Raw genomic sequence first — 22,251 nt, forward strand, 5'->3', positions numbered from 1 at the left:
CATCCAACGATAGGGGTGTATCAAAAGAAGATATCCCATGGCAAAGGCAAATACTGCTTTAGAGAATGGAAAGTTTGTCACTAGAGCGCAATTGCATATTAACCTACTTATGAACGTGTCTTGGGGTTACTGTAAGCATCAGGATATAGCTCCCGAATCCATTGATGAATAGATGGATGATGGCACTGAAAAAAAAGGAAAAAAGGAATTAACCCCAAAAAGTTTGAAAGAAAATCATACTTTCCATAGCAAAAATAGGTGAAAGCCAGGCCTATTCCAGTGCTCACGGCGGCACGAGTTGTACGATTTGCCTGACGGAACTGTAGACGGAACCAGTATCCCAAGCCAAAGGAAAAGAAAAGAACTGTCACGAAGTTTAACTGAAAATTGGAAATTTTCAATATTGGAGGTCAACCAACTAGTATGCTTGAGGCTGAAGAGCTTGACATTCCCGCTCAAGCAAGCTTTCCCCCTTCTTTCTATACGCAGTTTACAGACCCACAAAAATTTGTTCAGCTGAAAAAAATTTTCTAGGTAAAATGGCATCTGGAAGTGGCCGCGGAAGAGGCCGTGGATCAGGATCCAACAACAGTGGCGGAAGAACTCAGGAATACTTTGGTACAATTCAACCGGATCTCTTCGTTCGTCAACCAGGAGAACCGAAAATCGGGCATTCCGGGCGTCCGCAGAAATGCTTCGCCAACTTCATTCCGATCGAAATGGAGAAGGCCGACTACAGCATCTACCAATTCCACATTGAGTTCGACCCAACTGTTGATCACAAACACACTCGAGAGAAAATGCTTCTTCATCCAAATGTTGTTGATGAGATTGGAAACTATCATGTTTTCGACGGGATGATTCTTTATCTGACCCAAGAGTGGCAACAAAACGTTAGTTTTAGATCGTTAATTATAAAGGCAACCGAAATTTATTTCAGCAAGAAATCGAGGTTCCACATCCGAACACTGGAGAACTTATCCGCGTAATTTTTAAGCAAACCAATCGTTTTTTGCTAGACAATGCCCAGACCATCAACATCTTCAATACCATTGTCCGTCGTTGTTTCGATGAGATGGGGTTGACCCAACTTGGACGTCACTACTTCAACTCAAAAGATGCTAGAAATGTGCGCGAGTACAACATGAGCATTCTGCCAGGGTTCGAGACTGCCATTCGCATGTACGAGAATCAGTTGATGCTCTGCGTTGAGAACCGTTTCAAAATGGTCCGCAGAGACTCGATGTACGATTTGCTCCAGAGGGAAATGCAAGCCAGCAACAACAACAGTCAGCGTGTGCTCGAGAAAATGAATGAGATGTATGGTGGTACCACTATCATCACCTTGTACAACAACAAGCTCCATCGCTTCACGAGACTGGATTCGTCCATCACTCCTTTGAGTGAATTCCAAAAAGACGGGCAATCAATCACTCTCAAGGATTACTTCAAACAGCAGTACAACAAGGACATCCGCATTGATAATCAGCCAATCATCGTTAGTTATATATCGTGTTTTTTTAGTTGTTTTTTTTCTTTTAGATCTGCGAAGGAAAGCCAAAGCAGCCGGGAGAGCCACCACAGGTCAACTACATCGTGCCAGAGCTCTGCTACCCAACTGGCTTGACTGACGAGATGAGAAAGGATTTCCGAATGATGAAAGAGATCGCTTCGCATACTCGTTTGTCTCCACAACAGCGTTTGGATGAGACGAGAAAACTTGTGAAAGAATTCCACAACAACGTTAGGGTGCGAGATTGCCTCGTCTATTGGGGTATTCGTCTTGCTGATGATCTTGCAAATGTGAGCGCCAGAGTTCTCAAACCAGAGCCGTTGCATGTGGAAGGTACCAAAAAGTACGAAGGAAGAAACGCCGAGTGGGCTCGTGGTGTCAAGGATAGTGGTATCTACCGTGGTTCTGACATGACAAATTGGATTGTGGTTGGACCAAATACCGGAAGCTCAGGAATTCTCTGTCAAAGGTTCATTGGCGAAGCAGGCAGACTTGGAAATACTCTTCGAGTGCAAATTGGAGATCCTTTGTGTGTCCCACTCAACGGAGTATCTCCCAATGACTACTTGGAAGGCGTTAAAAAGGCTATCAAGCAAGTTGCTGGTGCGCAAGTTCACATGCTCGTCGTCATGTTGGCGGATGACAACAAAACTAGATACGACAGTCTCAAGAAGTATCTCTGTGTTGAGTGCCCGATCCCCAATCAGTGTATCAATCTTCGTACTCTTGCTGGCAAGTCGTCGGATGGAGGAGAGAACAAAAACTTTGGTTCCATTGTTCTGAAAATCGTCTTGCAAATGGTGTGCAAAACTGGTGGAGCTCTTTGGAGAGTCAACATTCCGGTCAGTTGAAATAACTAGTTTTCTCAAAGTCTTCTGATTCAGATGCAAGACACTATGATTGTTGGATATGATCTCTATCATGATTCCACATTGAAAGGAAAGACAGTCGGTGCTTGTGTCTCAACGACATCTTCAGAATTCACAAAGTTCTACTCTCAAACCAGACCTCACGAGAATCCAACACAACTGGGTAACAATCTCACCCATTTCGTTCGAAGTAAGATACCATTTTGATGACTCTTCTAAGCAAAACGATTTCAGAGGCTCTGAAGAAGTACTACGACGGAAACAACAATACACTTCCATCCAAATTGGTTCTCTACAGAGATGGTGCTGGAGATGGTCAAATTCCATACATCAAGAACACTGAGGTGAAACTTGTTCGTGAGGCTTGTGACCAGGTTACACTTCGAGCTGCTCAAATGAACAACAAGGAGCATAAGCCAATCAAGTTGGCATTCATCATTGTCACCAAGCGTGTGAACATGAGAATCCTCAAGTGAGTTCAGCATTTTTGAAGTAACTATTCATATCTGTTTTTTCAGACAAGGTGCCTCTGGAAATCAAGCCGTCAACCCAGATCCAGGAACGGTTGTCGACACTACCGTGACTCGTCCAGAAAGAATGGACTTCTACTTGGTCCCACAGTTTGTTAACCAAGGAACTGTCACTCCAGTTTCCTACAACATCATTTACGACGACACAGGACTTGGCCCAGACAAGCACCAACAGGTATAAAATTCCGATAATAGCCAAGTAGCTCAATTTTCTAGCTCGCCTTCAAATTGTGTCATCTGTATTACAATTGGCAAGGAACAGTTCGCGTCCCAGCTCCATGTCAATATGCACACAAGCTCGCTTTCCTCACTGCTCAGTCGCTTCATGGAGACTCCGATGAGCAGCTCCGCGACAAGCTCTTCTTCTTGTAAGAATATATATGCAACTTGTATTTCCCAACCGTTTTATTCATCTTAAGCATGTTCTATTGTAATAACTTCTAGAAGTTACAAATTTAGGATTTTTAAATCCAATTATATACATATATATGGGTATTTAAAAAATTATTTAGATCAAATTGTATACAATAATTGTATCAATAAATCTAGCTCCCAGTTCCAATGTTTCTTTCTTACATCAATACGAAAGTTATTATACAGATTCTTCAGGAACCTTCCAATTTTTGAACTTTCTTTCTGATAATCTCGGTGGTCTTGTTCTTCTTGATTCCTAAATCGGGAAATTGTATTTTTGTAGTTGTTAAGTAACGCTCACCACGCTATTGGTTCTCTTCGGCTCGTTGAACAGCTCAATCGAATCGTCTCTGAGTTTATCCAGTATTTGCCTTGTCTGTTCATCACTATACATCTTCGAGCTCTTTCTGTACTTTCCATCTTCTGTAGGCATGAGGAGTATCACCTAGAGAAGGATCTAAATTAAATTTGCAAAAATTTAACATGGTAAGAACCTACCTGAGGCGGTGGCTTCTCATCCATCGAATGAATCCAGTCGCGTGCTTTGAAGATTAAACATCGAATTCCATATGCGGAGTATCGAATGATGAGAAGGACGAGAAGAATTGAGAGGATCACAAGAGCAACTTTGATATAAGAGGAGAGAGAAATCGCTTCGGTTACTATGGAATCGACTTCAGCTGGAAACATAAATTGGAATACGGTATGGAAAAGAGGAGGACTAACTGGTAATATTAAATGATAATCTGGAGAATTCCTCCTCAAATTTATCACCAAGATCGCCAGCCTTATCAGTGACTGACTTGAATAGGCGAGTTCCCAAATTATTCAGCATTTTAAGCTTTTCGGGGAGATCCAAAAGCTTTATAAAACGATGCCAAGGATTCAAAAATCTGTATTATTCAGAATAAGAATCCAGAATTCAGGAATCAACAGGCGAACACAACAAATCGGCAAAAATGTCCTCGAGAAGTGAGTCAGCAGACTTGTTTTCAAATTGTAGAGGGAAAAGTGGGCGGGGCCTATACACACGAGGAGGACGGCACCGATCTAATTGGAAAAGTTGAGAGAGAGAAGAGACGCAGAGAAAGCGAATGGTGATTTTCGAATCGACGAATTCATCCCATCTTCTTCGTCTTTTTCGGCGTGTTTACAGAGCTTTTTCGCAAACACTTACTCGCTTTTTTGGTTTTGTTGCTTTGAAAGTGTGAAGAAAAAGGGGAAGAACGTGATTTTGGAACAATGAGAAGAATCGGAGGACATCCGGACGTGCAGACAGACAGAAAAACTTTGGTTTTTCAGAAATAATCGGATTTTTAGAAAAAAAACCTATTTCATTTTTTAAATTATTTTCCTTTTTTAGGTTTCAAGCCTGCAATCCACAAATGGTGAAATCCACAAACACATCTGAAAATTAGATGATCTAGGTTTTTTGTTCAGCGGAGCGCGGTTGCTAGAACATGTTTTTGAATTTTTTGGGATTCAAATTGTTTTTTGTGTGAATTTCAGAAAAAATTGATGGAAATTTAAGTATTCTTCCAAGAAATTTTCGATTTTTTGTTAGAAAATGGGTTTTTTAAATCTGAAATCTCGAAAAATCCCTTGAAAATTGAAAATGTTCGATTTTTCATAAGTCGAAAATTACCAAATTAGCTATTTTCGCACTGGAAATATGTAATTCAGACAGAGAATTCAAAAAAAAGACAAAATCTGAGGCGAGCAAGCGCGCTCCGTTAAACAATAATTTTGTAGTTTGAATTTTTCCATTTTTCAGTTTGTTATGAATTTTCTACATAAATTTATTTAAAAAATAGGCAATTATTATGGCACAAAGAATACAAAAAATATAAAGGAGAGTTCAGAAACTGGGCGAAAAATGGTAAAATGGGAGAGGAAATGGAAACGGTTGGCCTAGAAAAACCTGAAAAATTAAAAACATTTTTTTGAAATCAAAATTGCATGAAAAATAAAATTTTTCAAAATCAGATGATGGCCTAAATAGGGGGATTTTCTAGTCCACCAAGAACAAAAATGACAATAAATTTACTCCTGTTCCAATTCGAAGAGAACACCTCCACAATCCTTTGGATGCAAGAACATGACTGGTTTTCCGTGAGCTCCAATCTTTGGTTTCTCTCCCAAAGTACGAATTCCTTTGTCTTTGACAGCAGAAACAGCCTCATTTATATCACGAACTTCAATGCAAATGTGATGCATTCCACCGTCTTTATTCTTGTTCAGAAATGCTTGAATCGGAGATTTCTCGCCGAATGGATGCAACAATTCGATTTTAGAGTTTGGTAGTTCGACGAACACAGTGTAGACGCCGTGCTCTTTTTGGGGCTGAAAACTAATTTGGGTTTTTGGGTGGTTTCGAAACTTTTTTCTTGAAAGTTCAGGATATTAGAGTGCTTTGATGGTTTTGAGAATCTGGAATATTTGGAAGTTTTTGAAACTTCTTCTGTATTTACAGATTTTGAGACTTCCTGGTTTTTTTGAAATGCAAAATTTAAGGGATTTTTGGATTGGAATTTTTTTTTTGAAATTTTTAATTTTTCAAAAAAAATTCAAAGATTTATAGAAATTCTTACGAGAAATTGAGATCCAAAAACCTCTCAAATTCGAAAATCACAATTTTTGGATTTTTCAGATTTTCGAACATTTTCAGATGTTTGTGTATCTGCGATTTCTATGTTTTATAAGTTAACGGACTTCAGATTCTAGAATAATTTGTTTTTCAGACGTTTAAAATTGAAAATCTTTAAAAAAATTTCAGACAAAATCAATATTTCAGAAAATTTTCGATGATTTTTTTCTTAGTTTTGAGCCACTTTTGATTTTCTAAATCAATTTTCAGGCATTTTTCAACTATTTTCATACATTTTCGGTCATTTTCAACAAAATTTTCAGACATTTTTTTTTAATTTTCAGACCATGACCTTTTAAACCAATTTTCTCTTTAATTTCTGATTTTCCAAAAAAAAACCGGTTCTTTCAAACTGAATTCGTCAGTCAAACAAAACCGTGACTTTTTTTGTTTATTGGGTCTCTTTTCAACGAAAAAGGTAGAAGTGAGGTCACATTAATCCTATCAAATGGCCTAAATTTGAAATTTTTTGGTATTTCGGATGGAAAAAAGTTTTAAAAAATTTTAAAATATAGGGAAAATGAAATTTTCTGAAAATTAAAAATGACTGAAAAAATTTTCTAATTTTTTTAGATGTGGTCCAAAACTTTCAGTTCTGGCGGGAATTCAAAATTCAAAAAATCGGGAAAGTCTGAAAATTTGATATTTTGAAATTTTCATTAAAAATTATCTGAAAATCTTAGAATTTCTCTATAAAAATGACATCATAGGTGTCAAAAATTAAAGAATCAAAAACAATAAAAACAATGTTTAAGCTTCCTTCCGATCACAGATTTGTTGATTGATCGGAAATAATGATTTTGTTGATCCAGTTTTTTTTTTTGAAAAATCAAAATTTTTTAGGGGTCCGAATTTCTTACCACAGCTTCGGAAACTTTGGCACCAAGATTCTTGTAGAAATCCGAGGATTTCTTCAAATCCGGAGTGGCAATTGCCACGTGGTTCAATTTTCCGAGAAGGCCGGCTAATGGGTGCGAAGCCATTGTCTGAAAATTTCTTAAACTTGGCGGGAAATTCAAAAAAATTTAACTCTAGTAGAAATCGCAACTGAGTTCGTGAGTTTGGCGAGCGAGCGAAGAGATGCCATGACTGAAAAATTTTTATTCTTCATTAAACATTTTTAAACGAAAAATTGAAGTTTTGGGCTGTTTTTGACAGAAAACATCAACGAAAAACAGAAAAATGAAACAAATAGATAAGAATTTGTGTGTATGTTGTCAAAAGATTGTTCATTGAACCCGTCTTTCTCTCGCTGTTGTGTAAACTTTTTCCGTTTTGCACGCACTCGATTTTCTCACAACGACACTCCGGGTATCCCGCTAGTGCGCCTTGTTTAGCAAGACGGAATTTTTCGGGCAATTATATTTTTTTTTTCAATTTTCCCTTTTTTAAATGATTTTAGTAGTTTTAAAATGATTTTTCTGCAAAATTTCACTGGAAAATTGCTAATTGCTAAAAAACTTGTTTAAGCCGAAAAGTCATAAAAAATCGCAGCAGACAGAAAATCTAAAATTTTGAAAAACGTATTTTCTTGCCAAATTCAACTAAATACCTTAAAAATAGCCATTTTTGTGGCTTTCCAGGATTAGAATCCAATTATAAATCGCCAGAATCCGTTGAAAAGCAGCTCAATTATAAAAAAGTCTATTAAAAATCTTAAATTGAAAAAAAAGTTTAAATGCTTTAACAACCGATTTTCTCATTATTTCTCCAATTTTTCTCTTTGCGACCTCTTCATAATGAAATTTCTTCTTTCAGCCAGCATGGGAACTAAACTTTCCGTCTCTTTGGAAGGCGCCGCCAATCCAGAAACCGCGCCACGCGTCGACCGTCCACCAACCTTCGATCCACAGTACGGATTTGAGCGACCGAGAAAAGTCAGAAAAGCAGTTTTTAAAGCTAAATAGATTTTTTTCATTTTCCAGGTTCGCGAAATGAAGACCACTTGGGAAGAGATGGAACAGTGGAAGCTGAAGCCAGCTCAACGCGACTATTGTGCTCACCATTTGATTTCGCTCATGAAGTGTCAGGTGGGGAAATGGTCTCAAGAAGCTTATTTTGTTTTTGAAAATCATGAAAATATCGTTTCTGCTCAAACTCGGCCTTTTTGACTTATTTTTATCGGATTTTCATAGACTTTTACTTGAAAATCCCAAAAAATAGTAAATTTTGATTTCGTAAATATGTTTCTGAGCTTGCCCAGCTCGAAATTTCATTTTTGCTAAGGTCTATTATTCTTGAGTTTTCATAAATTTTTACCTGAAAATCTCCAATTTTCCACCCTTATCACTCTAAAATCTCAGTTTTCAGACCCAAAACGCTCCATTCGCCGGACACGCTTGTGACGGAGAACGCGGTGCGTGGGACAAGTGTGAATACGACGATCATATCATGAGAATTAAGGAATTCGAACGAGAGAGACGACTTTTGCAGAGACAAGCACGCAAGGAGGCCACTGCATAGATTTTGAGAAGAGCTTTTTATAGAATTTAGCTTGATTTTTTGTGTGAATACTATGTTTCTCTCTCCTTTTTATTGGTTCGAAGATATAAATGTTTTTCCTTTTTTTTTTAATTTTTGGAATGTTTTTTGGGTCTCTGTCTCATTGAATTCTACCTTTTTAAATTGTTTTTTTTCCTGAAAATTCTGAAAATGGAAAGGAAAAAAATTCAGAAGAATGTCAGCAGAAATCCAAAAAATCGTACAGGAGACGTTGGTTGGGAAGCCGGAGGATGAGCAACAGGTAGGTATTGGAAAACACGTTATTTTTCAAATTTTGGCTGAAATTCCAAAAAACAAATCAGAAAAAAAGAGGATTTTTGCGAATTTCAGTTTCTTTTAACTGGATTTTTACATTTTTAGCGGCAAATTAATTTTATTTTGAAATTGAATTTTTAGACCTTTTTAGATTTTTCAGCTATTTCCAAAGATCCTTTTTCGATTTTCCCGGTTTTTTGTATGAAATTTGACGGGACGAAGACATCTGTAGATTACTGTAGGTTTTCGTAGGTTTTTTTTTGCAAAAAATACATTTTATCTGCATTTTGTGACTGTTTTCCCAAAAAACTACTACGGTATTTTTCACGAACAATGTTCCATCAAATTTAAGACAAAAAATCAGAAATATCGAAAAAGAGTCTTTGAAAATATTAGAAAATCCTAAAAAGGTCTAAAAATTTTGCAAAACATCGAATGAAAAACGAAATTTTCTCAGAATTTTGCGAATTTTAGTTTTTTTTTTCTTTTTAATTTTGGTTTCTTTTGCATTTTACCCCCAACAAAAAAAGCTTGATTCATCTAGAAAAATTCGAGCTTCTCAGGAGAGCTCTAAAATAGAGCTGAAATTTTCCAGATCATCGAAAAATGTCTGCGTCTCGTCGGCTCGAATCGAACCCCAAAAGAACAAGAACTCGGATTCGGTCTTCTAGCTCGAATGGTGATCAAAGCATCTCCTCAAACCCTCCGTGCCACTCAATCTCGTCTCGCCAATCGATTCGCTCAAATCTCCGATGGTTTTCAGCTGTGTGGAGCGCTTTTCGTTCGTGAAGTGCTCGTTCGAAATCCGCAAGCTGGAGAGCTTCATGCTCCGACAGTTTTCAAAATTCTTCTGAAGACACTGGACGCTGGAGCAGTTTCTGGGGATTCAACGATTTGTGGTCTGGCTGCTGAGCTGTTTGGATTGAGAGTTTCTAGTAGAAATTTGGAATTACTGATGAATACTTTGGAAGTGTTATTGAGTGATAAGAAGATTAAAAATGTCACAAGTGGTAAGGATTTTTTATTACCGACCAATGGCCCCATAACTACAGTGACCTAAATAATATTTTTATTTTCCGGATTTATTTTCATCGATTTTTCTGTTATTTGATAAGAAAATTTTACTGAAAACGAGGAAAAAAGGAAAATAAAAACATGTTTAGGTTTCTATAGGCCCTACAGTGTAGGGGGACCTTCGGCCACCGCCACGGATCCTATCAAATGAAAATTATGAATTCCTTGCAGACGTTCTTCAACTCACAACCCTCGGTGTCTCGTCCCATCGGAATTCGCTGACTTGCCTGCTCTTCGAAGTCCTTGCCGTTGCCCTTGGATACGCTACGAAGCCAGATGTGACTGTTGATAGGAAGGATATCATTCGAATCGTTGAATTAGGAATCCGAAATCCCAATACTCGAACCGTCGCTTTTGATTGTCTTCGCTCGTTGTGTGTCAATGCAAAGTATTCGTTGTTGCCCATGGTAATTTTGAAAATCTTTTTTAAGTTTTGAAATTCTGGAATCCGAAAACTATGGATATTTTTAAGTAAGGTGAATTTGAAAGATTACTGTATGCTGAAGGTTACTGTAGATTTTAATTTCACATATTTTTATAGCGAAATTTCGATTTTTCACAATTTTAGAAATTTGAAAACTGGAATTCATCGAAACAAGTGGTTTCCCATTCGCCTTTTAAACCAAAGTAATCTATTTAGTATATATATTTTTTGGAAATTCTTCCGATTCCAATTCCATTCCTAAAAAACGAACTTTCTTGAATTTTCGGAATTTCAAAAGATAGTTCCAAAGTTATCACTGAAAACCGCATTGCTCGCTTTTTTGGATTTCTAAAAAATGATTTTTAAAGCTCCAAAGTTGTATATTTTCAATGAAAAAAATTGTTTTTTCTTGCTTTCTCGGAATTTCGATTTTCTAGATCAGCCGAATCGTTTCCACTCTAATCTCCGAACTCGAAACGCCCGACGTGCCGCTCATGAAGACGTTGGCATTCATTTCAAAGATCTACGGACCAGTCACCTCCACTGTCCACAAGCACTTTTATGTCATTTTCACATCTCTCAAACGTCCGATGCACGAATTGGATTACGGAAGCCACGTGGCTGACCTACTTTCCAGTATCATTGAATCAGCACCAGGACTTATTAAGCCAGAGGTGTTTGTGACAGTTCAGAAGGCCGTTTGTGAGGTGAGCATTACAGAGTTTTCTAGGTCACCAAAGTTGAGCTCCATTATCTCGGCTCGTTTGACAGATATCGAAAATTTGTCAACTGAGAAAATGATAGGGATGTTATGATACATATTTTAACAGTTGACTGATTTTTGATAGATTTTAAAGGAACTGAGATAATTGATCTCAACTTTGGTGGCCTAGAAAACTCGATTTCTAGGCCATCACTTGATAGTTTAAAAGGAAAACATAGGGTGGCGTTTTATGAGAGGGAATAGTTAGGGATTTATGAGAGGGAATAGTTAGGGATTTCAAATAACAAAAAACGAATTTTCAAATTCGCTGAAAATAATTCCATTAACTGACATTAGCATTACATTACATTAACATTAACTGTATACTGTTTCTTTCAAATTCAAATATTTTCAGAAAATGGCCAAGAAATCCCGGGGTTTCTAGGCCAAAAAAAGTTTAGCCCAATTATCTCGATTTATATAATAGATGTCAAAGTTTTATCATCTGATAAAATATAGATGATAATGTGATGAAAATTTATCAGTAGACAAAATGCTGATATCTCTTATAGGAGCCGAGACAAATGAGCTCGAAGAAAAAATCGTTAAAAATCTTAAAAACCAATATTTGCAGTGCACAATGATACACCCTGACGAATCAATGTATCTTCAAATGCTCGCCGCCTTCCTCTGTCTCAACAACGAATTCGTCTCATCTCCTCTCCACGTGGCTCGTGCAGTCTCCGCCCGTACCCGTGCCACGTGTCCGATTGCTCATCGCCTAAGAGCTTATGCGATGTAGCGTCGAGGCCACGGACCAGCGACTTGGCGAATGTGAAGCAGGTGAAGAAGACATTGAATTTGAAAGAGGAGCAAACAATAAGCCACGTGGCAGAAGAAGAAGAGATGGTGGAGACTCCAGAAGAGCAACGAGAAGAGAAACCAGAAAAGGAAGAAGACGTCGTTGTTGTGGAAGTTCCAGAAATTGTGGTTCCAGAAAATTCCAGAAAGAAGAAGAACAGTGAGAGCAGCAACGCAGTGGCTCCAGTGGTGGTGAAAAAGAAGAAGAAGGCGTCGACGAGAGAAGTGAAAACGGACCTATTGGAAGGAGAAGCATCTGTGGAAGATATTCTGAATCTGTTTGATATGTCTTGAATTCTTTTTTTTTAACTTCTTTAAAATTAATTGTTACTTTTTTGTTGTCTGTTATATTTGGTTTTTTTTGAGCCTCGAAAATAAAACAAAAAATATTTGGGGAATCTAGCTGATATTTTAATTCAAATAGATCTAGTTCTAATAAATGAAATCCCTAATCGTCCTGTTGCTTGAGAGTGAAAACAGTCCCATCATGATCGTCTTTCAGTTTTCGACGTGGATCGATCTTTTTGTTGTTCGAGTAGATCTAAACATGAATTTTTAAAGTCAGCAACAGTAGTATCTCATCAAAACTCACCAAACATACCGTATTTTCTCTAATAGAAGTCTCTAGGCTTCTATTTTCCAACCTTTCTTTTAGGGTGGGTTTCTATTCTTCGTTTCCAAAAAATTTTATTCAAAAATTCAGAAAATGGACGATTCGAGAGTTAAGAATTCTGAAATTCAGTGTTTTGGAAAATTCGAAATTCTCATTCTGCAATTCTAAATTCCGAAATTCCGAATTTATGTAATTCTGATATTCCAGGATTTCAAAATTCAAAATTCAGGAATTCTAAAACTCGGGGAAAAAATTCTAAAACTCTGAAAATTCGAAACTTGGAAATTAGAAAATTCAGAAATTGAGAAATTTTCAAGTTCTAAAATCACGGTTTCAAAAATTCTAGAATTTTGAATTACCGCATTCTCCTCTAATAGAAGCCCATGGGCTAAAATTTTGGATTCTTTCACTCGTTTACTAAGATTTCGTTACGAGGATCATTGGCCACGCCCACTTCTCCTCTTCCGCAGCTCCGATTTTTTCGTACGATTATCCAATAATCTGATTTTGTTCTCTGAGAATATGATCGTAAGAAATTTATGTATAGTTCTAAACGAGCACCAGCTGCGAATTGGACCCCCGCATGGTATTGTGACCCTCTCTCTTGGTAGGGACGATCGATAGGGGAGGTCTTGTTTCGCAGATGCCCCTCTTTGCAGCTGTGTTCAGTGTACCACCTCTTTACTCTTCTTTCGCCCCTCTTTTCATTCATTTGTGTATTCGACCAGGCTAATGGTATCTCGTCTTGAGTGCTCTATTTGTTTCTATGATTTTGGTGAGCAATAATTTTATTCCGTATCTAATCTACTTCACTGTAATTTCAGATGACGTCGAACATTTGCCAAAAGTTCTAGAAGCATGTGGACACACATTCTGCTATTCGTGTCTTGAGAGCTGGTTGGACAGTGATGAGTCATGTCCAATGTGTCGTGTTCCTGTAAATGAGAGAAAGACAATTCCAACGAATATAGAGTTGTTGGCAGTTTTTAAACAAAAACAAACCAATCCAGAATGCAACTGTCACGAGTCCAGGTGAAAGATTATTCAGAACCAAAGCTAGAATCCTATTTTCAGACTCTATTACTGTCCAACATGTCTGGCTCAAAACTATGTGGATTGGGATGAGCGTCGGGAAAGTGGAGAGCAGACATTCTGTTTCGGATGTGCATGCGATCACTTTCACAATATGGAACACAAAATCAAGCATTTGGACTCGGAGCATTTGGATATCACAAGCCTTGAATTCGGAAACAACAAAGAGACGAAAGAAGGGGAAAGAAGCAGTAGTGTGTGCAGAAAGATTACGATCGGAATATCTGCAGTGATTGTTCTGCTACTTTCGATAGCTCTAACCATTTCAATGTGCTTCCTTTTCGATGTTATTCGATTCTAAATCATTTATTATCAGTTAAAACGGGTCCATCTCCCAGTTGGGAACCTTCTATTGCCGTTCCGTTCTTCTCGTGCCGTCACCCCTCCAATTCATTTCTTCATTGTCAAACAGTTATTGTCTGTCCTAAATATATCATGTAATTCGTATTTTTCGGTCAATTCTAAAAAGATTTGACGTCAATAAAACGGTCATGCGCAACTGCATTTCTAGTTTTCTACTCTATTTCTGATGTACGCTCAGGGCCATACTCCAACTGTTGTACACGCTTCGCCATACGGAGCTCCGGTCTACGGTCAGCCTGCTTATGCTCAACCCTGCGTTCAACAACCAGGAGGAACTGTCGTAGTTCAAAACGGAGGAGGATCTCGTGCAGAGTTTGTTTGTATACGAGTTCCCTTGATATCACCTTTTTTCAGCGATTGCTGTGCGGGTGCATGCTGTATGGCTATTCTATGTTGCTGCTTGTGTTGACTAAGATTAACTCTTTCTCTGTTCTCTACACAATTTAATAAAAGCTTTGAGCTTATTCTTATGAAATGAAAAATACATTGAAAAAACAATTGAAAAGAGGTTGTCGAGTAACAGATAGAACCATGTACAGAATAGTAGTTGAAAGTGTATTAAACGGGAGACATCAGACGATTTGGACTCATCGGAACTTCTTTTTTCTGATCTACTAGCTTCTCTTGGTTCTTTTCCATAACATGCAGCACTTCAATCACTCCATTTACCGAGTCGATGTCCATCTTTCGTTGAGTGATTTTGATGCGGAGCTAGAAATTAGTTGTATCACAATTAGACATTTTTGAACATCATTATTTCTAAGAATTGGTCTTCTAGAAAATAAACGAAACGAGGAGTTGAACGAGTTTCATTAATTAATTTGCCAGATAGATATTTTTTCACTCACCAATCGGATTGTTTCGAGTTTTGCAGCAAATTCCTTCTCTGCTTTTGATTGATTTTTGATGTCCTTTACCGAAGCTATTGCCATTTTTCTCTGAATAAAAATGGTAAATCAACTCACTTTGAGACTCAGAGTTTGAGTTTTACTTACGCATTCTGGAAGTGTGACGACGGAGGGAATTTTGAAGATTTCAGTAACACAGTATCTCTGAAAAAGTAAATGAAAGATCATTGTCGAATTTTTGAAAAACTGACACCTGAGAATTTGAGAACCGTCGCTTGTTCTACGATGCGGCAGAAAACATAATATTTCAGATGTTTGCCTTTCCCGTGAAATTTTCGTAATAAAATTCGAGTTTTCGGTACTGGAGATGTGATCAGTTTTATCAAAAATTCTTAATTCTGTTCAGAAAACCTCACCTAATTTACAAAAATTAATTTCGCTTCATACAGTATACGATTAGAGGCAATAATGGGTCGGGACTTCATAAATCTCCACGAGCGCCGCCTGTGAGATTTTCAGGTGCCAGTTTTATTTTTAATTCGACAATAGTTTCATTCAAAAACACACCTTCATTAGCTTGAACACTTTTTCGTTCGTTTTGTGGACGAATGGGAACGAAAGGAGACCGAGACGGCCTTTCTCGTTCAGCTGAAACGGAGTTCATTGAAAAGTAACAAAGAACGCACAAAGACCCACATTTTTTAAAGATTCTTTGAACTCATCACGACATACTTCCTCCCACGAGTTGACGTATGCATTGAAAACTGAAAATTTCGCTCAAAAAACTGACGAGGGATATGAAAAACACAAACCGCAATCACTGAACGAATAAGCTGAGAAGCCAAACCATGCGATTTGATTTTCGTTCGAGATTCCTGAGAGTTCGCTCTCCATTTAGACTCTGGAATGAAAAAAATAATCAGGTCACTTTGTCTGTAAAATTGCTAGAAAGGCGACGCAACTTTTGAAAAACGACGATTGCCGCGCAAGAAGAGTGTGCGTACGCAAACATCTCCATCGGTACATGCACAAAGAGGGGATTCCATTAATATTATGCTTGTCTGAGAAAAAAAAGGTTAGAGTTTTTTTGCAGTCTGAATACGGTAGCGATTTCGAAGCGGAGAGCCTAAATAGCACACGAACGGTGGAGACGCAGACACTTTTTCTCTGCGTCTCAACCTTTTTTTTTCTCAGACAAGCATAATAGGAAAACAGAAAAAAGAAACAAGCGATTGGGAAAAATCAAGTATATGTAGTTAGGATTAAAACCTGCGACACAAAAAATTAAGTAACCAGAAAAGTCATGAAAAGGGTATACAATGCACAAATTTCAGGGAAAGGGTTATTCATGACATTAAAAATGTATTTCTGAGTCTTTTTGTGCATCAACACACAGAAAAAAACATTTTATGACCAATAAAATAATGAAAAGCAATTTGGGAGGATCCCATGAACAGGTGGGATCCTCCCAAAAGGGTCGGGTAACTTCTGTTTTCGACGGGTATTTTCGAATAAAAAAATTGACACCTGAGAACTTGGAAGTCGTCGCTTTTTTTGATCTACTAGGCAACGCGGCAAAATTGTAATATTTCGGACTTTCGCCTCGTTCGAGTAACTTAGACAATTAAGTTCGGTTTTTCGGTGAAAAAACAGATTCTAGAGACGCTAGCGGTTGTATTCTTATTAAGAAATCTAAATTTTGTTCAGAAAATGTCATAAAATTCATAAAACTATTACTTTTATGGGGTTATGCATGATTTGTTTTTTAAATACAAAATACATGAAATACATTTTTTCGCATGCATGCATTAATTTTTTGTGTTTAAAAATTCCAAAAAAAAATACATTTTTTATGTCATGAACAACCCCATTAAATAGTATATATTGGATTTCGGGGCGGAGCCTCGTAAATCGACAGAAACGCCGCTCGCGAACTTTTCAAGTGTCGGTTTTTTGTCAAATTCGACAAAAACTTATTCAAAATAATGTGAGAAAGACGTATTTTTGGTCGCTTCATCATCAGAGTCGCCAGTCTCCACAACGCTGGGTACATTGAAAACAAATTTGAATTCACGCGAGGGACTACTGTAGTGAAACCTGCGCGTCAAACTCCTGAATTTTGAGAAGCGTTGCTCTGAACCTATTTCTGACCGTATTCTGCCGTTTTTTTAGGCTCGTGTTTTCGAAATTTGCTTCTCCGACTGAATAATCTCGAATGAAACTAAAATACATAACGAAATTTCAATTTTCAGATGGGGTTCTCGGCTGTGGATAAGCTTATCCGTCCATTTCTACAGCTCCATGAGTGGGATAACGGAGCGGAGCGAATTGTCCACACCACAACGATTCAAATTCTCCTCTGCTTCGGTTTCTTGGTCACTTCCAACATGATGTTTGGACAACCCATCACATGCCTTGTTCTCCCAGAAACACCGGATTCTTCTACGAATTACTTTCATGATTTCTGCTTCTATCAAGATAAACTTCGAATTTCTCCTATGCAACCGTTAGTGAACAGTTTTCAATTAATTTTAGTCTTAGAATGGCAGATCACTGAAGCGAGAGCAGGATATGGGTACTATGCACTTGAACTTTATCACTAGAGAAGAAGTCGCTGTAACATATTATCAGGTTTGACGGTCTTCTTTACTTGAGAAAAAAGTTATTTTCAGTGGACACCGTTCATTATCTTCCTGCAAGTTGCAATGTGTCTCGCCCCGGCTTTGATGTGGAAATTTTTTGGACTTCACTACTTCTATGGGAATGATTTCGCTGCAATCATACGGTCGTTAGCTTCGAAGAAAAAAGACGATAAGATGGACTCGAATGACTCGGATTACAAAGTAGATGCTCGAGACACTTTACGTTGGCTGAAACTCAAGAAACGAGAACAATGGGGAATGCATACAACAATGCTTGTATATGTTACTATGAAATGGATGACCTTCGCATCGTTGCTTCTTCAATTCTATATGATGGCCAATATTTATGCATCCGGCGAGCTGCTGTGGGGAGTTCATGTATGATTAAAACACTTACCGGCATCTGAAAATTAATATTTACAGATTTCCTATGAGCTACTGAATGGTGTTTATAAAAATCTCTATACCGGCGTATTCCCGCAAATTGTGGGCTGCAAGACCCATCGAACTGTAAGAGTAAGGTCATGAGGGCGATTTATCTTTGGTTTTTCAGCAAACGGGAGGAGTCGTAAATGAGTTTACCATGAGATGCATTCTTCCACAAAATTTTGTTAATTCCAAAGTTTTCCTCTTCCTCTACTGGTGGTACGTACTGGCTATGTTTGTCAGTATTTTCTCAGCAGTTCAATTCACTCTCATGCTCATTCTACCAAAATACCAACGCTACGCTACAAAATCTCTTCTTCCTACACTTGAGTTTTTCGTCGAGGATGCGGAAAGGAATAATCGCACAATCGTTCATGGACACAGCGATCCTCTTGACCACTTTGTAGATTACATGGGAAACGACGGATACCTTCTTCTTCAGTGTGCCAGCGTCCCCTTGAGTGTTGTGAAAATCCGTTTTTTCTTGAACTCACTTTACGAAGTAGTGTTGCCCCAGAGAGGAACTGATCGACAAGATCCAATTTTTGCAAAAAAGAAAAACCGATTGCTAACTGAAGACGATGATGATCAAAGTGATTACTTTCAAAAAAAGTAGGTTTTTTGATAGTCCGATTTGTTCAAGGTAAAAATGAAATCATCCAATTTTAGGGAACACTCAGCGAAAGATAAACAAATGCTAATGACCGATGCTAACTCGTTCTCGGAGCCTTTGCTATCCCATTCATCAGTTTTTCAGACTCGTGTGATCAGTGGCTAATGTTTTTTTTTCAGCCATCACGTAGCCCATCATCATCCCATCGTGGCCGGTATTCTGCGGCGCCAGGAAAAGTGCATAAATCTGTAAATAACTAAATTTAATTATTTTCGTAAACTAACCCACAATCGTGCCATATATTTAGCAGCTCTCATGTTTTATGTTCTCATCATTCTTTACCTGTTTTTAGTATAGCTTTTTATTGCAACATATGCTAACTAGTCATTCAAAATAAATATGTTCAATTGGCGTATGACTAATAAGTGTTTGTAACGGTTTCTGTCTCAACAGTATTTCATAGGAACGCCCTCGGCTCCTCCAACTCCGCTTCTCGCAATTCGCTTTGCCATTCTATCCAAAGGAAAAAAAATTGCTATGAAAATCATACATAGCTGGAGGAGCTGAAGACATTTCTAGAAAGAGCTTGATGAGGGCCCTGATTATATAAGTACGAAGATTCTACGTTTTTGTGCGACTGTTAATCCGTAGTTTCAGATTTGGCTCAAGACTTCGGTTCGTGGCTTTGAGCCAATCGTGAAATCGGAACTTGCACATTCTCAATTTTTATTTGAACCGAACCGTTTCGAATCTTTCTAGAAAAAATGACTAAAGATGCTGTCATCTCATTCACAAATCCTCTCCGCCGCCTTCCAGGACTTCAAGGAGCCACTGAAAAGCTTCTTCATAATACGACGATCTCTATTCTGATTTTCCTATTCTTCCTTCTAGCTTCGAAGCCCTTGTTTGGGACTCCTATATCATGCCAACTTCCGAAAGAATGGCCTGAATCCTCGATTCAATATTTCGCAGACTTTTGTTATTATGCCAAGCGAGACAAAGTTAGTTTCGCTACGAGAAGTATCGGATCTCAAGGAACGATTAGTCACAACAAATTGACTGGAACTTCAGACTTTTATATGGTATTTTTCAACTATCTAAATCTGACATAATTAATATATCATAGTGGGTGCCTCTCGTCCCTATACTCCATGGCATACTCACCCTTCTTCCAGTTTTCTTCTGGAAATTCGTTGGACTGGATAGTTTTAATGGATCGGATATCATTGCATTTATAGAATACTACTCTTCTAAAAATAACGAAAAATCGAAAGAAGAAGGGCGGTTGGTTTATCCAGAAGAGTGGCGTTTTATGAAACAAGCGGCTCAATTTCAAGAATGGATCAAACTACGAAAGTGAGTTTTGATATTAACATTGCCTTTTTTGAATTAATAATTACTATTCAGAGGTGCTTGGTACGGGCCGTCACAGACCATGTGCGTCTATGTAGGGATGAAATGGTTTAGATTTGTTATTTTTCTTCTGCAATTTTGGATGATCGCAAGTTTCTTCGGCGGTGGCAAGTTATCCTGGGGATTCGATGTAGCTTTCTCGTTTTCTGCCTGTCTAATCATCACTTTTGCAGGATTTGAGACACATTATAGAAGGAAGATTTAAAAATTCACTTGAAGGCCAATTCACATTGATCTCTGGATGCCGTGTTACAAGATTGGTACAGTATCATACCATAGAGCTTTATTCGTATACGAGTTTACTCATAAGTACCCGTAAATCGTTTCTGAAAGTTTCTCTAAAATCTAAGGATATATTTTAAAAATCCTGTAGATATTACCGGAATCATCAAACTGTTTCTGGCATGTTTGCAGACCCGATGCAAAGACTGTAATTTTTCTACTCAGTCTGTAAACATAAGAGCCAATTTTCAAGTTCCCATAACATAAAATTTCCAAAATTAAAATTTTTCAGAGTATGGGTATCGATCCGGCGATCGACTTTAGGAAAGGAAGCAGTAATGTGAACAGTGTGCTCGCGAGATGCGTGTTATCTGCTAATTATGTGAATGCGAAAGCCTTTCTATTTCTATACTGGTGGTTTTTATTCGTTTCGTTGATATCAGTGATCTCAGCAGTGTACTATACCACCATTCTTCTGATACCAAGGTATCGGAAGTACACAATCCAGACAATGATAAGAGTGAGTTTTGAAATTCAAGAAAAATTTTCCTAATGTTAGATTTAAGCATGAAGACTATTTCATCGAAACGTATGGAGGGCCGCATCCTGATCTGAATCTCAACGGAACAGCTCCGCTTGATTATCTGATTCATAACCTTGGGTTCGTAGATATACAGTTTAGCAGGCTGCCAAATTTTGCAACTTTCAGCAACGATGGTTTCTTGGTCTTCCAAATGATCTACGATGTTAGCCATTTCGGATGCTATCGTTTTGCGGAGCACATCTGGATGTATTCCATCGTGAATAATGGGGAAATTCCGGTCCCGCAGTTGCAAAATGATGAAAAAGTTCGTGAGAAAGAGAAGAAGGACTCTCCGGTCCGCGATACAGAAATGGATGGAGCAGGAGATCGTTACCGCGGTGGAAAGTGAGTGCTAGAACCCTTATTCCTCTGTAACGCTGGTTTTCCAGAGATCACCCAAAAAATAAAAAGTCATCGTCATCGCCGAATCTCTCAGTTGTTTCGGAAGAAGATGATTCCAATTCAACCAAAATCTCGTTGAGCGGAGAATCGGCAAGTTTTCTGTTTATTTTTCTAATCTGAATAATTAATTTTCTAGCAACCATCTCTATTGATCACAGAATCCGATGAAGAACCGCTTCTTGACCCGTCCCTTTTAAATGTCTTGACCACTTAGAACAGAACTTCGATTACGTGTTCCCTTTGACTGCTGTAGTATTCAAATTCAATTTTAGCTCTTGTTGTGTTTTTTTCTTTTGAAATAATAAATCTGTTTATTCATGTCATTTCAATCATTTTTATTCTGTTCATATTAATTAAGAGCTGCTGGCCCGTTTTGAGTTTTTAGCAGATAATAGCTCCCTCTCCATACTATGAATTCGAATACGAAGGTCCTCAATTGTCTTGGTATCTGTCTCGATTTTGTCTCGACACTTTTGCAGTTCCACGGCTTGATCCTTCAAAAACTCATTTTCCGCTTTCAATTGCTCGTTGATGTCTGATTTCACAGTTTCCACAGGTTCGTCTACACTCGGCTCACGAAGAACTGCTTCTATTTGTGCTTGAGAATAACTTGTGACAAGAATTGATGGAGGATCACAAGATATCGAATGAACTGTTTGAACAACTGCATTTCTTTTTGTTCCATCGATTTCTGGTTTGGGAACTTCTGGTTTTGCTTCATCTGATTCTGAGTCAGTGTGGTACAGTTGCTCGGCTAGTGCTCGTTTTTCCTCCTAAACATCATACAACAAAATCAACAACACGGGAGAGTACTCACAAGAAGTAGGTCATAATTATGACGAAGTGTTTCAGCTTCTTCTCGAGCTCGATTTCGTTCATCTCGGACTGCACTGAAAATTCAAATTTTGTTGAAATAGGGACAGATTTCTGTGAGAACACAGAATTAAACATAATTCATGTCTCTGGGAATCATACATGTGGATGGCCGGGCCGGCCCGCTTGCCTCAAAACTTTCGACCCGGCCCGCTCGGCCCGCCTAGGACAACTTTTCGAAAAATTTGTTTTTCGAATGTGCCAAAATATTTATAATGGCACAAATATTAATCCAAATGCATACAACCATCCGAAAAAGTCAATTTAATTGAATTTTTAGCAAAAAAAAATCAAACTTCATTTACTGTCTATTCAATAAAACGTGGGCGCGCCGCAGGTTGCAAAGTGACAGTCCCCTTTATGAAACGC

General features: G+C 38.0%; 10 protein-coding genes across 10 annotated transcripts in view; 6 read left to right on the forward strand and 4 right to left on the reverse strand.

Moving 5' to 3' along the window:
• Nucleotides 1-539: 539 nt before the first annotated feature.
• Cbr-prg-1 lies at nt 540-3,284 on the forward strand (the record flags this gene model as incomplete). The annotated part of the gene is made up of 7 exons (XM_002646207.1): nt 540-893; nt 941-1,498; nt 1,543-2,355; nt 2,398-2,572; nt 2,617-2,854; nt 2,901-3,087; nt 3,129-3,284. The coding sequence occupies 7 exons, from the start codon at nt 540-542 to the stop codon at nt 3,282-3,284; spliced, it is 2,481 nt and encodes an 826-aa protein (XP_002646253.1).
• Nucleotides 3,285-3,504: 220 nt separating this feature from the next.
• Nucleotides 3,505-4,161, reverse strand: CBG11958 (the record flags this gene model as incomplete). Its single annotated transcript, XM_002646208.1, has 4 exons — nt 3,505-3,582; nt 3,628-3,771; nt 3,825-4,006; nt 4,053-4,161. 4 exons carry the CDS (start codon nt 4,159-4,161, stop codon nt 3,505-3,507), a joined length of 513 nt encoding a protein of 170 aa, XP_002646254.1.
• A 1,208-nt stretch (nt 4,162-5,369) lies between these two features.
• Nucleotides 5,370-6,956, reverse strand: Cbr-mce-1 (the record flags this gene model as incomplete). The annotated part of the gene is made up of 2 exons (XM_002646209.2): nt 5,370-5,669; nt 6,834-6,956. The coding sequence occupies 2 exons, from the start codon at nt 6,954-6,956 to the stop codon at nt 5,370-5,372; spliced, it is 423 nt and encodes a 140-aa protein (XP_002646255.2).
• A 780-nt stretch (nt 6,957-7,736) lies between these two features.
• Nucleotides 7,737-8,436, forward strand: CBG11960 (the record flags this gene model as incomplete). The annotated part of the gene is made up of 3 exons (XM_002646210.1): nt 7,737-7,850; nt 7,899-8,003; nt 8,284-8,436. 3 exons carry the CDS (start codon nt 7,737-7,739, stop codon nt 8,434-8,436), a joined length of 372 nt encoding a protein of 123 aa, XP_002646256.1.
• Nucleotides 8,437-8,650: 214 nt separating this feature from the next.
• CBG11961 lies at nt 8,651-12,086 on the forward strand (the record flags this gene model as incomplete). Its single annotated transcript, XM_045237188.1, is given in 6 exon segments — nt 8,651-8,716; nt 9,326-9,740; nt 9,976-10,211; nt 10,666-10,935; nt 11,566-11,729; nt 11,741-12,086. The coding sequence occupies 6 exon segments, from the start codon at nt 8,651-8,653 to the stop codon at nt 12,084-12,086; spliced, it is 1,497 nt and encodes a 498-aa protein (XP_045094712.1).
• A 1,051-nt stretch (nt 12,087-13,137) lies between these two features.
• On the forward strand, nt 13,138-13,798 carry CBG11962 (the record flags this gene model as incomplete). The annotated part of the gene is made up of 3 exons (XM_002646212.2): nt 13,138-13,180; nt 13,230-13,437; nt 13,480-13,798. The coding sequence occupies 3 exons, from the start codon at nt 13,138-13,140 to the stop codon at nt 13,796-13,798; spliced, it is 570 nt and encodes a 189-aa protein (XP_002646258.2).
• Nucleotides 13,799-14,418: 620 nt separating this feature from the next.
• Cbr-mis-12 lies at nt 14,419-15,602 on the reverse strand (the record flags this gene model as incomplete). The annotated part of the gene is made up of 6 exons (XM_045237194.1): nt 14,419-14,571; nt 14,709-14,798; nt 14,856-14,912; nt 15,276-15,356; nt 15,405-15,472; nt 15,521-15,602. 6 exons carry the CDS (start codon nt 15,600-15,602, stop codon nt 14,419-14,421), a joined length of 531 nt encoding a protein of 176 aa, XP_045094713.1.
• Nucleotides 15,603-16,960: 1,358 nt separating this feature from the next.
• Cbr-inx-22 lies at nt 16,961-18,554 on the forward strand (the record flags this gene model as incomplete). Its single annotated transcript, XM_045237198.1, has 6 exons — nt 16,961-17,214; nt 17,258-17,339; nt 17,381-17,728; nt 17,774-17,860; nt 17,904-18,388; nt 18,446-18,554. 6 exons carry the CDS (start codon nt 16,961-16,963, stop codon nt 18,552-18,554), a joined length of 1,365 nt encoding a protein of 454 aa, XP_045094714.1.
• A 599-nt stretch (nt 18,555-19,153) lies between these two features.
• On the forward strand, nt 19,154-21,223 carry Cbr-inx-21 (the record flags this gene model as incomplete). The annotated part of the gene is made up of 8 exons (XM_045237201.1): nt 19,154-19,471; nt 19,516-19,745; nt 19,797-19,932; nt 20,317-20,544; nt 20,591-20,685; nt 20,734-20,952; nt 20,997-21,099; nt 21,146-21,223. The coding sequence occupies 8 exons, from the start codon at nt 19,154-19,156 to the stop codon at nt 21,221-21,223; spliced, it is 1,407 nt and encodes a 468-aa protein (XP_045094715.1).
• Nucleotides 21,224-21,362: 139 nt separating this feature from the next.
• Nucleotides 21,363-22,251, reverse strand: part of CBG11966 — a gene marked incomplete at both ends in the record, with an annotated part of 4,515 nt that continues 3,626 nt past the window's right edge. The window contains 2 exons of the mRNA XM_045237203.1: nt 21,363-21,782; nt 21,827-21,899. Of these exons, the coding sequence (XP_045094716.1) occupies nt 21,363-21,782; nt 21,827-21,899 (493 nt within the window). The remainder of the gene's footprint in view (nt 21,783-21,826; nt 21,900-22,251) is intronic.

Source organism: Caenorhabditis briggsae (assembly GCF_000004555.2).
Source record: "Caenorhabditis briggsae complete genome, chrI, whole genome shotgun sequence".
In the NCBI taxonomy this organism is placed as follows: domain Eukaryota; kingdom Metazoa; phylum Nematoda; class Chromadorea; order Rhabditida; family Rhabditidae; genus Caenorhabditis; species Caenorhabditis briggsae.